At 44.0% G+C, this 16,911-nt stretch overlaps 1 protein-coding gene across 1 annotated transcript in view; it reads right to left on the bottom strand.

Moving 5' to 3' along the window:
* MNAT1 (MNAT1 component of CDK activating kinase) overlaps positions 1-16,911 on the bottom strand; it is a 156,118-nt gene that overhangs the window by 130,031 nt on the left and 9,176 nt on the right. Inside the window, exons 2-3 of the mRNA XM_066608206.1 lie at positions 8,102-8,254; positions 5,618-5,691 (exon numbers count right to left, since the gene is read on the bottom strand). Of these exons, the coding sequence (XP_066464303.1) occupies positions 5,618-5,691; positions 8,102-8,254 (227 nt within the window). The remainder of the gene's footprint in view (positions 1-5,617; positions 5,692-8,101; positions 8,255-16,911) is intronic.

A 16,911-nucleotide genomic window follows, 5' to 3' on the forward strand; every position in this document is an offset into this window, starting at 1 on the left:
TTTATCAAAATTAAACTGTGATATGCAGTGTATATGAATGTATATCACGGATAAATATACACACTAGAGTGCATATACAGCTTCCCAAACCTTCATCTTTAAAATATACTAAAGAATTGCTCTCGAAGCAAAAGGGGAATTTCTGTTGCATAGGTAAACTAATAGTTGTTGCAGAAAAAAAACAAAAAAAACTTTTCTACTACCGTATACTACAGCCTTAGTATTACCGTAGTTATAGTTTAAAGGGACAGTCCAGCCAATTTAAAGAATATTTTTAAAAAAGGTCAAGAATGGTATAAAATAAGTCATTCTAACGATTCCCACTGTTCCGATGCACCTCACCAGTCTATACTTTGTGACCGCTGCAGCAGCCACATGTCCATGACGAGAGGGACCAGGAAGCAGAGATTGGAAGGAGGAGCTCCTGAATGGTAGAACCAGGACCACTAAGGTATCAGTAAAGCAAGTAGGACTTATTTTATACCAATCTGAAATTACAGAAAAATCTAAAATCAGCTGGACAGCCCCTTTAAGTTTATTTTTGCAGCTTTTTTTGATTTTATGTTTCAGCTTCAACAGAAACAAATAATATGGTGATAAAGCAAACTTTGTATTTTAGGTCATCAACCAGATATCTATGGGTGATGATGGAGGAGGGGGGGAATACAAGCTTATGTACATGACTGGTTGATGGTCTCTAATATTAAGGTTTGTATCTCAAAAGCGGAATTAAAATTGCCTTGTTAGGTCAGAAAAAAGAAAAAAGTACATCTAACTACAGAAAGCAAGCTTGGGGTTTATTCATGAACTTGGTAACTTCCACTACCCAGCATTGATTGACAGTTTTCTCTGGTCCGTGTTGCTAGAGAGAAGTCTATTGGGTGTAGAGCTTAAGATATATTCGGACAGATGTCACAGTAACTTTGTTACATGCAGATTTTGTGATGGATTTCATTTTTTAGCTGTGAGTAAACAAGGTTTTATAAAACCCAATTATATTTACACTGTGCTGCAATTTGTCATGGAGTTTCAGTGCAGAATCGGCAGCAGAGATTTGCAACCAATCCAGAGCATCTAATTATACCCTTAGCTGCATGGTCTTAAAATAAAAGCAGATTCCCTCTTATCCTAATACTATAACTTGCAGACCGCAGGTTTAACACATGACTATAGAAACACATCATCCAGGAAGAGACTTGGGAAATCTAAGTACCAATATCTGTAATAGAAGGATAGGCTACAGTACATGTTTACAGTGCAGAGCAATGAACCGTGCACAAATTAGAATGTCTTATGTATCCTTGTGTTCATCTATGTATTATTTAGCAGTGAATATACTATTAGTCCGAATTCAATGTATTGCAGACTTGAAATATGTTCAAACTAAATGCAAATGAGTCATGCAAGCAAAAAAACTAACTACAAATGTAAATGCAAAACATTGTGAAAACGGACGTAACCTTTTCCAGTCCGATTTCCCTGCCATCCGCACACTCACCAGCGGTGGGAAAGTGCATTGTGGATTCCTTGGAAGTACTCAACAAAGGCGCAATGTCCAGGGGCGGATTTGATCCGCAAATCAAGCTGTCCATAGGCTTACATGGGCGTCCGCAAGTGAAATAAAGAATGCAGATTTGATTTGCAGACCCTTTGGTCCGGAGGGAAAAATAAAAAACAAAATCGCAGCATGCTCCATTTCACTGCAGATCCTGCACGGACGGCTTCCATTCAATTGCGGATGGGCTGCAGATTCCGCGAGAAAGCAGGAGTTTCAAAAGTAACTGCCCTGCGCATGTGTGGCGGCACACCGGCCAGTGCTTCCGCACACATTCGCAGTGAAGTAAAGAGAAGACCTGCAGAAGATGGGTAAGTGAAGGTCCTGCAGTGTCCAGGGCCACGGGCAGTGTCGGATTCCACTGCGGGCTACCGCATGCAGAATCCGATTTGCCAGTGTACATGAGGCCAAAAACTGAGTTGTAATGATTATTTTATTAACAATTTTTTGAAAATTAAATGCGGGTTAATATATTACACTATTTATATGACATAATATACATGTATATTACACTAGGCAAAAGAGACATCCGACATCAGAGCTCTCTTCTGCATAGTGTGATATAGATCATACATAAATATTATATACCGTATATACTCAAGTATAAGCAGAGTGTTTCAGCACATTTTTTTATGCTGAAAAAGCCCCCCTCGGCTTATACTTGAGTCAGGGAAGTGTTAAAAAGAAACAAACAAAAAACCTCCATACTCACCTCCCAGCCAGGGTCTGTGTCCCCGGCGGCGGTACTGAAAGCTGCTTCAATTTTTGTGTCTCTGGCGGCAGTGCGGCAAGCTGCTGGAATTCTCCCCGCTGTCATCGCCCGCCGCCCTCTCTGCTCAGCTCTGTCATCCCCTGCCGTCAGGCTGTGATTGGCTGTGAATGATCTAGCGCTAGCTGTCATTTGCCGGCACACGATCCAATCACAACGCTTACTTACACAGCGCTGATGGCAGGGAATTTGAAAGCCGAGCAGGGAGAAGACAGCGGGGAAAATTCTAAAGCAGCTTGCGGTACCCCAAAGCTTTAAAGGGGTTGTCCCGCGAAAGCAAGTGGGTCTATACACTTCTGTATGGCCATATTAATGCACTTTGTAATGTACATTGTGCATTAATTATGAGCCATACAGAAGTTATCAAAAGTTATTCACTTACCTGTTCCGTTGCTGGCGTCCTCGTCTCCATGGTTGCCGTCTAATTTTCGCCGTCTAATGGCCAAATTAGATGCGCTTGCGCAGTCCGGGTCTTCTTCTCTTCTCAATGGGGCTCCGTGTAGCTCCGTGTAGCTCCGCCCCGTCACGTGCCGATTCCAGCCAATCAGGAGGCTGGAATCGGCAATGGACCGCACAGAAGAGCTGCGGTCCACGGAGGGAGAAGATCCCGGCGGCCATCTTCAACCGGTAAGTAAGAAGTCACCGGAGCGCGGGGATTCAGGCAAGCGCTGTGCGGTGTTCTTTTTTAACCCCTGCATCGGGGTTATCTCGCGCCGAACGGAGGGGGGGGGGGGGTGGAAAAAAAAAAAAACCCGTTTCGGCGCGGGACAACCCCTTTAATTTAATAAGCATTAATAGGCATTGTAATATCCTGGAAGGTGACAATATCCTTAAAAACGTTCTACCCAATAAACAGAGAGCAATCTTCCAGTGTGGGAAGACTCTCAAAAACATCTTGGCCCCCTCTGACAAGGCTATGCCATAAAAAAATGGCTGTAGAGGATTAGAGGAAAAAAAATTTAAGTTTGGTACAGAAATTTATCATGGGAGAATGCCATTAATGGTGAGGAGGCCCCCTTTGAAATCCAGCAACATTTAAATTGCGGGTCGTATTATGTTATATATCTGTTAGAAAATCTGTGTAATTTCAGATATGTGGGCCGCACCATAAACCCTCTATGAGAAAGGGTGAACAAGCATAGATCAAATATTATAAACTGCTATGATAAACCCAGTGTCTCTAGACATTTCCTAATATGCCATAACCGCACATATGTGCGTATTACCCTGATAAAACAGATTCCGGGGAATACAAGAAACTGAGAAGAAAGGAGATTTACTGAATCTTTCCCCTGAATACCTGGCTCTACATGGTCTCAACGAGACATTAGAAAACACCTATTAAAACCTGGATTGTGGGCCTCCTGCTGATACCTCATTTTTATTATATTTTTTAATCTACAATGTTATAATTTTTCTATTATTTAAAAAAAATAAAAATTATATCTTATAAAGTATTTTGATATTTTGTATTTTTATTGTGTATTTTCATTGTTTTTATTGTACATTTATAGGATTTGTTTTTGTTAGTTTCTAACTTTGTTTTATCCATTGTAAATCAATCTAACCCCTTTTACCAGCACCAGATCACCACTGTTACAAATCCTGTACCCCATTTCCCATACTAGTATTTTTCATGTAAGTCAATATATCCGCTTTTATTCCTAATTCTATAGATACCCCTTATATATTACATTTTTCTGACCCCAATACTTTTCCAAAATTGAGGATTAATGTTCTTTATTTATATTACTACTTAAAAGCCTTATTCCAAGCTGCTTTCACTATTATTTTACCCTTTTTCTGATTTTGTGCAAGCCTGTTGATCTGACACACTTTACTAGCTATGATTGATTGATAGGCATTGTGTAAAGTGGTGGGTGAAATCTCACAGATCATTGCATCACTGGTATTAGCCACTGGACATGTCCAGCCTTTGGATCGCACCAACAAGACTTTCTCCCGCTGAACTGTATGCCCACTTTCGGCCGTGTAGCACTTCCGGTGGCATTGGCGTGCTGATTTTCCCATCATCTCATCACAGGCTAAGATTACTGCTACTGTGCAAGTTTGGTGTGCTGGCTCTTACATTCAATGTTTGAGAAAGTGGAGGGAGTGCTTTATAGACCACCAAAACTCGTTGCATCATATTCCTTGTTTTTATCTCATTCTTTTATTTTTTTTTGTCTATTTTCTTTACTTTTCATTATATATTACATTTTATTATTTTATTCCCACAAGTAATCGTTATCATTGGTCTGCACTTCCAAATAAACCAAAACAATAATTGTTTATCCAAATTGCACCTCTGGATCACCAACGTAATCACTGCACTTCTGGATCCAGGTTCGACCAGGATCCAGAAGTGCAGTGATTTCGTTGTTTTTTCTTATTTTGTTATTGGTTACTGTACATAGGATTGGCCTTGGAGCGACTTCTGCCTTTTTTGGTTTTTACATTATTTCAACCCTGCTGACTCCGGACGGATGGCCATAGATGAAGCTCTCCAAAATGGATGTCCGTACCGGACAGGGACTCTCCCCCATCCATTGAGGTATATATACACAAGACCAACCAACCGCAGGTGAGTCTGTCCTTACATATTTATCATTGACATTTTTCTGGGGCTGCTGTTCCGTTTTTTGGGGAGTTTTCTAACTCCTCACCAGAGCATTTTATTTAAGCAGGCCACAGGTCCATCTTACCAGGCCACAGGCCCTCGTCTGCCATAACAACCAAATGGCACCTCGTGATCTTGTTGCAGGAGGGCCTTTCAAGGACCCCTGAACTCTGATCAGGGCATTTATAGCTGTATTTAAAGGGTTTACAGCCACATTCACAGTGTGAACTGATCACAGTTGTTGCGGGTGTCAGCTGTCAAAGACAGCTGGGATGGCCGTCAGGCCAGTTTCGTACCAAACCAACCGCCTGAGGCCACACATATACACCCTTTAGCATTAAAGGGTTAAGCTACAAGTGCAATCCAAAGTAATCCATTGAGTTCTATGCAATCAGTAGACATACAAAAAGTTGCAGTGTAGCCTTAACCTTAGTAAAGGCAGCTCTTGTTCTGGAGGACTTGGGTTCAATATGTATGATTAAATTTCACTGTTTTTGATTGTAGGGGTTGTCGAACACTAAATAAATATTACAAACTGATCAAAGGTCTTTACTTCTGGAATGGTGATTGTTCTAGCTGGAGAACCCCTCCAATAAATTGTAAAGGTACAGCTTGGTTGATGACAGTTCAAACTGCAATTACATTGAAAAGTCACAAACCTCCCCAGACATACCTATTTCCTCAATTTCTTCCAAAAAGTCATTGTAATCTCTCAGAGATGGAAAGTCTTCTTCACGCTTATTATATCTGGCGAGAGGAATGGAAAAAAATTAAATATAATTCAATTATTGAGCAACATCCATTCAGTCTAATGGACGTCTAATCAATAGAAATTCAGTTTATCCCATTTTCTCTACGTTAGGTGTGCAGTTTAGCACGTAAACTAGAAAGCACTTCAGGATATGTTCCAATCACTGCGGTATAGGCCATTATTTTGGATGGGAGTTTTCACAGAGACTCATAACACCAATACTTACAACGTGATATCAATTCTATGCACTTGGGTTATAGCTCAGTGATGTGAATTCTGTCAGATCCATGCATGTGCTGGTATCATTACACTGGCAACTGTCTTATTGCCTTGAGTAACTCATGCCTTTTTAGGAATGCTGTTGAGATTTTTAATATCAAAAAAGAGAAAAAAAAGTAATTTTTTTGTGCCAAAGCAAATTTCCAACACCAAAACACTTAAAGGGGTTGGCTCATTACCACAAGCCCTGTCCATGTACCCTATTATGTCAATCATCTGATTGCCAGGCTGGCTTCAGTATAAAGAGGGGTTGTGAAGACAGCTCCTATAATAGTGGACTTACATAGAACTTGTTCACTAGAGGACACCATCTAATGAACCAACCGTACGAGATATGAGCCTCTGTGCAAACCATTAAACAACCTGTCAAACATAAGGCCCGCGGACCAATACTTGGCTCGCCACCTCATTTTGTCTGGCCCGTGAGGTCTTCTGCATGTTAAGACCTGAATCAGCTTTTTACCTGCTGCGCCCCAGCAGAGTGAGTGTACAGCCTTCACTGCATCCACTCGTCCTCTTTGTGACGCAGCAAGCCCCAGTCTTGCTTCCACAGCATAGCGCAGTGCTGATAACGTGTTCGGCGCCATTATCTATTAATCTCCAGCTGCGGAAGGAGCAGCTAGTAAGCCTGAGAGGCATTGGGTACGTGGGAGAACAGTAGGCACCTCCATAACTTTGTAATTTAGCATACACACTGGCTGCAGCAGGCTTCCTGGGGGCGCTTACCTCTAAAGCCATATATGGTTTGTAAACACTTTTGCTGCTTTATAGGTACGGGTGTTTATCAACATAAGGAACTTCCCTACCCACTGGGGGCATCTACCTAATGGGAGGGGGGGGGCTATCTACCATCGGACCCAATCCACCTACCCCTTCCCCCAATCGACTCTTATTATGCAGGGCACCAAGGGAGGCATTATTTGGACAGTATTCCTCAACACCTCTTTAGCATCGAGCTGTTACATTTATACAGTCTTACAATTGCAAACGGCCCTTGGAAGGCAACCATAAGGCTGATGTGCCCCTCGGCGGAAAGGAGTTTGACACCTCTGCATTAAACCAAATGCATACAAACATTTGAGCCCAGAAGTATTTGGGGTTATTTAACCCCTTGAGTGGCGGGTTTCCTACCACCCTGTCGTGCCCACCAGGGCAGGTTTTTTTAAAATGGTCTAATCATTGAATTTCAACTAATTTTGTAGTTGCGTCTCAAGAGCCATAACTTTTTCATTTTTCCATTGACACGGCCATATGAGGGCTTGTTTTTTGCGGGACAAGTTGTGATTTTTTAAACAGGGGGGAGGAAAAAAAGAAATGGGGAAAAAAGAAAAAAAAGGGGCCATGTCATTAAGGGGTTAAATAATGTATTAACTTCCTTCTCTGGGTCATTACGACGCATGGATACCACATGTGTGATTGTATTTTTGATTTTTTTACAAAGTAAAGGGAGACAAGTGTTTTTATTTTTTTTAATAATTTTTTAAACTTTTTTTTTTTTTTTTGTCCCTTTAGGGGACTTCCACAGGGACCCATCAGGACCCCTGATCACATTCCGGGGGTCCAATGGTGACAGCCCTTTACATGCTGCAGTGACAGCCCTTTACATGCTGCAGTCACATAGACTGCAGCATGTAAAGGGTTAACACAGCAGAGATCGGAGGTTTTCTCTGATCCCTGCTGTAAGAGCTAGTACCTAGCTGTCCTCTGACAGCTAACAACCAGCTCTCCCTGCCACAGAGACCATCGGCTTGCTTCTGACAAGCCGATGGTCTCTATGGCAACCTGTAAACAAACCAGTGCAGGACATTGCCGGCATATCGGCAATATCTTCTGCTGGTTTTTCAAAGCCCTTGCTTTGTTCTCTGTGGGTCTGTGCAGGCAGAGCACACTGCCACAGCTTGTGGCATTGTGCTCTGCAGCTCCCATAGTGATACATAGCACGGAAATCTTCCGGGCTATGTTGCTATGAGCAGTGGAGCTCGTCCCGGAAAATTTCCGGGCGTGCCACTCAAGGGGTTAAGGGAGATAGATGTGGACCAAACCAGCATTCAGCCAACAGCTATTTCATGCGTATGGCAACATTTAGATGTCCTAAGTTAAGGGTGATATTGCAAACATCGGACTCACATTTTTAAGATTTTTTTGCGAATCTCCACTTCCTTATCAATTGTGGGGTCTTCAAAGAGTTGAACTCGAAAGTTGCTTTTCCTGAGGGGAGTATTGCATTCCTGACAAAGGCCAGAGCCACGGACAAAGAGAAGCTCGACACAACTTTCACATCTAGAAGGACAAAAATACACACAGTTACAACAAATATTTATCTTACTGCTATCACCTATTAGTCGCTATGTACCCTATCCTTCAAGGAAACCTCTTAGGATGTTTATGCTGCCCACTTGGAATGATGGCGGCATGCTGATTGCAGCCCCGAGCAGTCCCCAGCAGTCAGTGTGTGTATTCTGTCTAAACCATTTAGTTGTTGATGCTCACTACCAATGCCATGATCACTAGGCATAGGGAGAAAGCTGTCAATCAGTATGAGCAGGGTAACAACTGAACTGAGTTTAGCCAGAATACACCAAACTGCAATAAGCTTGCCAACGCTATTGTATGCTACCCTCAGAAAGGGCAGTGTATGTGCTAACAGGTTCATAAGGGTTTGAAAAAGGTTGAGTGTATTTGATTTCCATAGCCAAGTGGGACATATGGGTGGATGAGTACATCAAACAACCAGTAATACCACCCCAATTCCAAAAAACTGGAACACTGTAAAAATGTAAGTAAATGTAATGAAAAAATTAGAACGGGTGCATTACTTAATATCGTCACTCAATGCATTGAGCAGCACCTTCCAGCGGCAACACTGGGGATACAATGGGTAAGGCAAGTATAAAACTTACATCCCCGGACTCCACGGGTTACTTACTTTCAGCCCATAAGCTTATCTTATAAGACAAAGGCCTCATGTCCACGGGCAGGTCAGATTCTGCGTGCGGGATCACTTAAAGTGATATTACCATGCAGCACAAGTTTGACTGCATAAATACAAGGACTGAAGATGATCCTGCACATGGCACCACTAAATGCAAACTTAAGAAGGAGATGTAACTAGAAGTTTGTGACATCACTCTTAAAAAAAGAAAAAAAACAAAAAAAAGGGCTAAATAAAATTCTTGTAAATGATGAAGTACCAAAAATGTGTAATCTCATAGTGATCAGCATAACTAAATTAGAATATATTAGTTTTGGACATGTCGATAGAAATGGTCAACTGATGATCACAGCACTAAACGGTGGGAGACATCCCGATTCATCTGTACATCACTATGTTCTCAGACACGTAATACCAACCGGAGCGTCACCTAAGGAAGAGAATCCTCCCAAACCATACAACAAAACCCGCTGCACCTGCAGTAACCACAGATCCCCCGTCTACCTGATGTCACTGTACCTTTCATGTACTCCCCATTACACCGTCCTCTGCTTCACAAAAGAGCAGAACAAGCAGCAGAATACTTCAAAGTGACGGCACCGAGCAACATGATACCGGCCCGCACAGGTTTGTTTTACAAGGTGGATGCTCTTTTTAGCATTTTACAGACTGACAGATGGATCACCAATAAAGTTCTAAAGGCCCTTTTACACGGAACGATAATTGTTAAAAGAAAAAAATAAATCACGCGAGAGTGAACAATAATCATTCAGTATAAATGCAACTAATGATTGAACGACGAAGCATAGAAATCATCGTTAGCTCGTTCTCTAATCGTTCACTTTCTCTCGTTCACTTATACAGCGAATGTGAACGAATGAAGGATTTCTCGTTTGAATGACCCAACCATGTATCCGCCTGTATGAACAGTCTGGATGAGTGCCAACTGCTTCGCTTTTGTTTCCAGTTCAAAAAACAGAACCAAAACGGACTGCAACCTTTTAACATTGCTGTCAATGGAGAAGGGAAGCCCAAAGAAAGCCATCTGTTTGCTTCTGGTTTAGCTGCTTCCACAAAAGGGACAGCTACAGAAAATAAAAAGCGCTGTGTGGACTAGTGCTTGCATGCTTCTGCTTTATAGGGAAGCGGTCAATTAAAGCTACAAAATGTATTTACCAAAAATGAATTGACTGAAGGACTTGGTGTGCTGAGCATCTACAGAGCGGTGTGGCATAGCACGGATTGGCCTTACAATGGCACCTGTAAAGGGGTGAGATATATTAGGCAGCACGTCAAGTTGTGGTTTACAAAGTAGAACGAACAGAACCAAATTGTGATGGCTAGACAACCAGGTCAGAGCATTACCAAAGTGTCTGGTCTTAGGGCTCACACACACACGGACGTATTGTCACTGCCTATTACATTGTACACAGCCAATACGCATGCAACATGCCGATTTGCTGCGTATGCCAATTCCCCACAGCCTATATGGGTGTGTAATACGCACCAAAATAGGACATGCTGCCACAGTTTTTTCCCTCTGGCTTAGGCTTCTTTCACACGAGCGTTTTAAAACGCATGTTTAAACACCGGCGAAAAATTGCGACCATCTGAAGCATCGGATTCCAATGCATTTATTCAGATGGGCGATTTTCCAGTGCATAAAATCAGCCACCTGGAAAAGATGGCACACACGGGGGTGCATTCCGGACGGCCGATTTTACACCACGCCGGAAAAGATAGGACTTATCCTATCTTTTGCATGAATACGTCGGCCGTTCCCATGGACTCCTATAAGAGCTGTCAGAAAAGAGATGGGGGAGGGAGCTTAGCAGCGGCTCCCCCTCCCCTTGCTGGCAGCTCCCATAGACTGGGGGAAGAGGGGAGGGAGTTTAGCACGACTATCTCTGCTAAGCTCTCGCCCCATCCTCTTGCCAGCTGCCGGCAGAGGGGGAGGAGTTTAGCAGAGCTGAAGTCTCTCCCCAAAGACAATGGTATTCCGGGCTGCGGCGTATATACGCCACAGCCCGGCTGTCTGAATGGGCAAGAAAATGGGAGATGCAGCTGCAGCTTGGTTGCCTCTCCTTCGTGCAATTTCCAGCCGCGATGTAGGCAGGTACGAGTGGCCCAATAGAAATCAATGGGCTTTTAGTAATGACAATAGGCCCCTATGGGTCCTTATGGAGCGTTCTCAGTTTGCAGTGGTTGGTTAGTACCTACCAAAAGAGGTCCATGCAAGGGCAAACAATGAACTAGTAGCTAGATGGTGTACACCCACAGTGATGCATGTGAGGAGTGAAGGCTGGCAACTGTGGTCTGATCCCCCAGAGGCATTGGAATATAAATTGCTAAAATTTGTAATGCTGGTTCTGCTTTCATACAAACCCTAATTTAACAGGGATCGGCACTGTTGGTGTATCCCCTGATGTTACTAGGAGGATTCACTTACATGTTTTTAGTGGTTGATGGTCCTCATGTGTTTGATACACCATTGCAAACTATCACATCATCTCTGGCAGGGCACTACCAGTTTCTTTTTGAGTTTTGTTTTTTCATGAGTTGGATTATATCCTTATGAAAGATCATCAATATCTGATCAGTGGGGGTTTGCAACCTCTTCACTGCACCATATATTGTATAGCAGCTCAGTTCCATTCACTTGAATGGGATAGGGCTGCTCTCAGGCCATGTGAGCGATGAATGTGATGCAGGTATTAGTGTATCATGACACCACAACCAGTTAGGGTTTTGAGAGGGGACCGCCCGTAACACCCTTAGCTTCCTATTGGGTAAAGTCCTGAAGGTCCTTGCTACAGCGTCCAACAAGCTCCGCTGCTGACACAGGGCTCCCGCCACCGCTCACCATCTGTGCCCAGAGTTGCCCTTTTCCCCCGCGCCACTGCAGCCAAGCAGCTCCGCTGCTGACACTGCGATCCGGGCCCCGCTCAACGCGGGTCCACACTGAAGTCCTGCGGCTGTCACCTTCGTGGACGGCCAGCGCTGAGCTGTCGTACAGCAGCTCTGACCACTGCCAAAAAGCTGCTCTGCCCTTCCTGCCTTGACACACCAGGCTGCTACACTCAACAGAGGGAGCGCTCCAAGCGCTTATAAATGCCGACTGGCGGCTGTCAGGAGCCACGACACAATCGCCAGGCAAAGTTATCGATATTGGAGTCCCAGAAAACCCCTTTAAACTCACCCCTAATGACGGACTGCTATCCCTATGGCATCACAACTGAATTTTTAACCTAAGATTAAATAGTTACCAGCTACACTGTTTGATACTCCTAATAAACCATAGTCACAGAACAGCAGCAACAAGGTTTGTATCTAAGGAAGGCTAAAAGGCACCCGGTATAAGTTACGATCCTGGTGTTATTATTATGCTTGTTTTCCTATAGTATTGCATAACATTAAAGCACTAACATACTAAAGAATAAGCGCCCGACCCAGCGCCCGACCGGTTACCCCCACATACCTGTCCAGCGTCTTCTGCGAGCCTTGCAGATGTGCCTGCTGGCACTCCGTCGCGCATGCACAGTAGGCGCCAGCGCTCGGCAATGACGTGTATCCCGCGATACTTCTGCAGTGCGTAGCCCGCACAGAATCGCTGCATAGTGCGATTTCTTCTCCCCGAGCAGAGGAAAAAATTAAAAATAAAAATCGCAATCGATTTCCGCTCACAGAGATGTAACGGCGTTTTGCCATTGAATGCTATGGGGTGGTATTTGCTGTGGAGTCTGAAGGCGGACGCCCACCACGCACTCCGCAATGCAAATCCGCCGGTGTGCAGGAGGTCTTAGGCAGGTGTGAACAAAATGCTGCAAAGTAAGAATGTAAAAAATAGAAGTGTTAAAGGTTTATTTTTCTTAATGCAAAGTGAATGAACAAAAAAGAAATCTAAGTCAAATATTTGGTGTGACCACACTTTACCTTCACAGCATCAATTCTTCTAGGTACATTTGCACACAGTTTTTGAAGGAACTCTGCAGTGAGGTTGTTCCTAACATCTTCGAGTACTAACCACAGATCACCTGTGTAGGCTTGCTCCAATCCTTCTGTCTCTTCATGTTCATGTAATCCCAGACAGAATGGATGATGGTGAGATCAGGGCTGTGTGGGGTCATATCACTTCCAGGGCTCCTTGTTCTTCTTTAGGCCGGCTGTCCACGGGCAATGCGGTATCCCGCGGCGAAGCTCCGCTGCGGAAGCCGCCGCCCGGAAGCAGGAGCCGACGACGACGAATCTCCGCCAGTCAGCCCCATCTAATAGGCTGACTGCGGAGAATCGGGGCAATTCGCAGCAGGCTGCGAATTGCCCACCGCGAGCAGAGGATCGCAATGATTCTCCGCTCATGGCCAGGTGCTGGCGATTTCCATAGCAACGCTATGGGAAGCGTCGGCCGGCGTGATTCGCTGGCGGTTTACTGCGGGCGAAATCACTGCCGTGGACAGGGGGCCTTACACTGAAGTTAGTTCTTAATTACATTGGCTGGATGTTTGGGGATGTTGTCCTGCTACTGAATAAATTTGGAGCCAGACATATCCATCATGCAATACCATCAGAGAGAAGTATCTGCCTGTATTTCCTAGCATTGAGGACACCATTAATCCTGACCAAACCCAGACTCTATTTGCTGAATTGCAGCCCCAAACTTGCAACCCCCACCACGCTTCACTGCTGCCTGCAGACACTCATTATTGTACCGCTCTCCACCATGCTTCACTGCTGCCTGCAGACACTCATTATTGTACCGCTCTCCACCATGCTTCACTGCTGCCTGCAGACACTCATTATTGTACCGCTCTCCACCATGCTTCACTGCTGCCTGCAGACACTCATTATTGTACCGCTCTTCAGCCCGTCGCAAACAAACTGCCTTCTGTTACAGCCAAATATTTCAAGTTTTGATGCCCGGTTCCAGAGGACCTGCTGCCATTTTTCTACATCCCATGTAGGTTTTCATGCATAGTTGGGTCCCCTGGCCTTGTTGCCACATAGAAGGTATGGCTCCTTGGCCGCAATTCTTCCATGAAGATAATTTCTGGCCAGACTTCTCTGAACAGTAGATGGATGTACCTGCGTCCCACTGGTTTCTGCTAGTTCTGAGCAGATGGCCTTGCCGGACAGCTTCTGATTTTGAAGCATGATGTGCCTTTCACCTGCTGCACTACAATTTGCTTGTTTGACTGCTGCGTCTGCGGTCTTCAATGTTGCCTTTTTTTGTACTTTTTCAAAACAGCTTGAGTCGCACATCTCGAAGCCCCAGTCCGCTTTAAAATCTTTACCTGGGAGAGAACTTACCAACGCAGTATAACTACCTTGTGTCCTGCCGCGGTGCTCAGTCTTTCCATGATGCATGACTGTGACATCAAACTGTCTTCCACAACCTCACTTTTGTGCCACAGCTTAGCTGTTCCTCATGCAGTTTTAATCCACCTACACAGCCATTTCTGTCAATGACTGTTTCAACCTACACATGAAAATGATGATGATAATCCACGTTTGGTATAATAAAACACCTGAACATAATCCTATAAAATCCCTGATTTTGTACAAGTGGACCTAGAAGAATTGATGCTGTTTTGAAGGCAATGGCTGGTGACACCAAATATTGATTTAGTGAACATTATTCTTTTGTTCATTCACTTTATTTCTGCCAATTAACAAAATGCAAACTATTATCACTTCTATTTTTGAAAGCATTCTTACTTTGCATTTTTTCCGCCCCCGCCTTAAACATTTGCACAGTCTAAGCACCAAACATCTATTTAAATATGTCCAATCAATACAGCTGAAAATATAACTACAGATTATTTTTACCTTTTTGCTGTATAATTCATGATGGTAGTTAACCCCCTGCTGTACAGTCAGTAGAAATGCCTGCCTCTGCCCCATAGGCTCTCTGACGTCACAACTATGGTGACCCTGCTATTCCCATCCTTCAGTCTGAACACTGTGTACAGAGATGGGCCTGCCGGGAACAAACAGTAATCGGCTAACTCACTGGAAAGACGCCACCATCTTTATAAGGCTGGCGTTTGTGTAAAGGACGTAATGGACCTCCATTCCTGATCTGTGAATGGACAAAGTCATAAAAAACAGATGGCAAACAGACCGTTCTTCCCATCGCTGCAGACCCAGCGGAACAAGGACACAAATAGGCAACAAATCAAGAAGTAGTCATACCAGGAGAAAAGGTCCACACTGGATGGATTTTCTGCATTAAAGCACAACAAACCCGTGCAAGATTTGCATGTGCTGCAAGGTAATTAGCTGCAGATTTAACCCCACTCAATTGAAGAGCTGAAACCATGGCGGAACTTTGCAGTATTGACATAAGGCCTCGTTCACACGGGCGACACCGCATCGCTGGTCCGTGCGATAGTGCTGCTATTTCTCGCAGTGATACCGCGACTTTGTAGCGCTACAAAGTCACATGTGGTGCTACAAAGCCGCATGACTTTGTAGTACCACATGCGAGGATTTTCGGGGAGGCTTGAAATATAAGCCCTTCCCCAAAAATGCGCCGTAGCTTAAAAACAAAACACATATACATCACCTGTCCCGCGCTGTCAGCCCGGCCGCATCTTCTCCCCGGGTCCCGGGCACAGATCATCATCTGCTCTTCTGGCCGTGGATTTAAAAATCCCCGCCTCCTGGAAGCGCTGACTGTGATTGGCTGACGCTTAGCCAATCACAGCCAGCACTTCCAGAAGGCGGGGATTTTTTAATTCCCCGGCCAGAAGAGGAGAAGATCACTGCCAGGGACCCGGGAGAAGATGAATAGGGTTGTAGCATGTTACAAAAGATCGCATGTGTGAAGTAACTCATAGGAAAGCATGGGCTTCACATACATTAGATTTGTAGCATTGTAGGCCTAATGCATATACTGACAATTGTTTTTCCCCACAGCGTGTTCATTAAATGTCTTTAAACCCACATCGACTTTACCTGTACTGTAATACACAAGTATCTTCTACATAAACTATGTGTAAATTAACAACAACAACAAAAGCTAAATTAGCTTTTTTTTTAAATTAACTTGCTTCCCCTAAACTGAAATAAACAGTAATCCAAAAGTGCTATACAGTAGATGGCTTCTATTGCCAGAGTATCATATGGACAACTATATTAGAATCTATGGAGAGCTGGAAGTAACGTGGAGCTCCTGGAGGAGACAGCACAGCATTGGAGAGGGAATGCAGACTGCAGCAGAGAATGGGAGCTTTCTGAGCCAACCAAAGTCCGTCATACTTCTTCATCAGCCAACTAGGTCCCCTGAGTGATGCCAAGACCCCAAGAACAAAGACCACCAGAAAGTCACTTGACAGAACCATTACGTGTCATGCTCTTGTCCTGCGAGACTAGAAAGCAGCTCATACAGTTCAGCACGTCAATACGATTAATGCCGCCACCTATCTCAGCAAGGTTTTGTGTCTTACAGTAGCCTACACTAAAATATCAGAGACCCATGCCATGAAATATGGTAAATCCTAGCTGGGAAGATGTCAGGAAAATCATAAAATCTAACTCTACATTAGCTGGTATCCGTGAAAGTACACCGATCATTGTTCCACTCATGTCCGTGTATATTTATTGTCTATGTTATGCGCATAAAAAAAACGCAGCATGCTTCAATTTACCGCATATTAGACGCACAAGAGTTGTATTGCTCTCCATGGGCGCTTTTGAAACAGAGTGCATACGCAATAGCGTATGCTTGGCGGTTGTTTTATGCATGTCGCTAGGAGCCATGAGAAGGAAATTTGAAGGAAAAAAAGGGGGGTGGGGTGGGGGGAGGCCAGCGCAGATTGTTCAATACATTTTATTGTACCATTACAAAATGCAACCCACCCATTCCGCAAAAATATGTCCTCATATGGCAGGAAAAAAAGGAGTTATGGCTCTCGAAAGGGGAGGATGACAAAAGAAAAGAAAAAATGGCTGCAATGCAGGGAGGTTAAAGTACATCTGTCACCTGAATATGATGCCCAATGTGAGG

This window comes from Eleutherodactylus coqui, chromosome 6 (assembly GCF_035609145.1).
Source record: "Eleutherodactylus coqui strain aEleCoq1 chromosome 6, aEleCoq1.hap1, whole genome shotgun sequence".
Taxonomy (NCBI): Eukaryota; Metazoa; Chordata; class Amphibia; order Anura; family Eleutherodactylidae; genus Eleutherodactylus; species Eleutherodactylus coqui.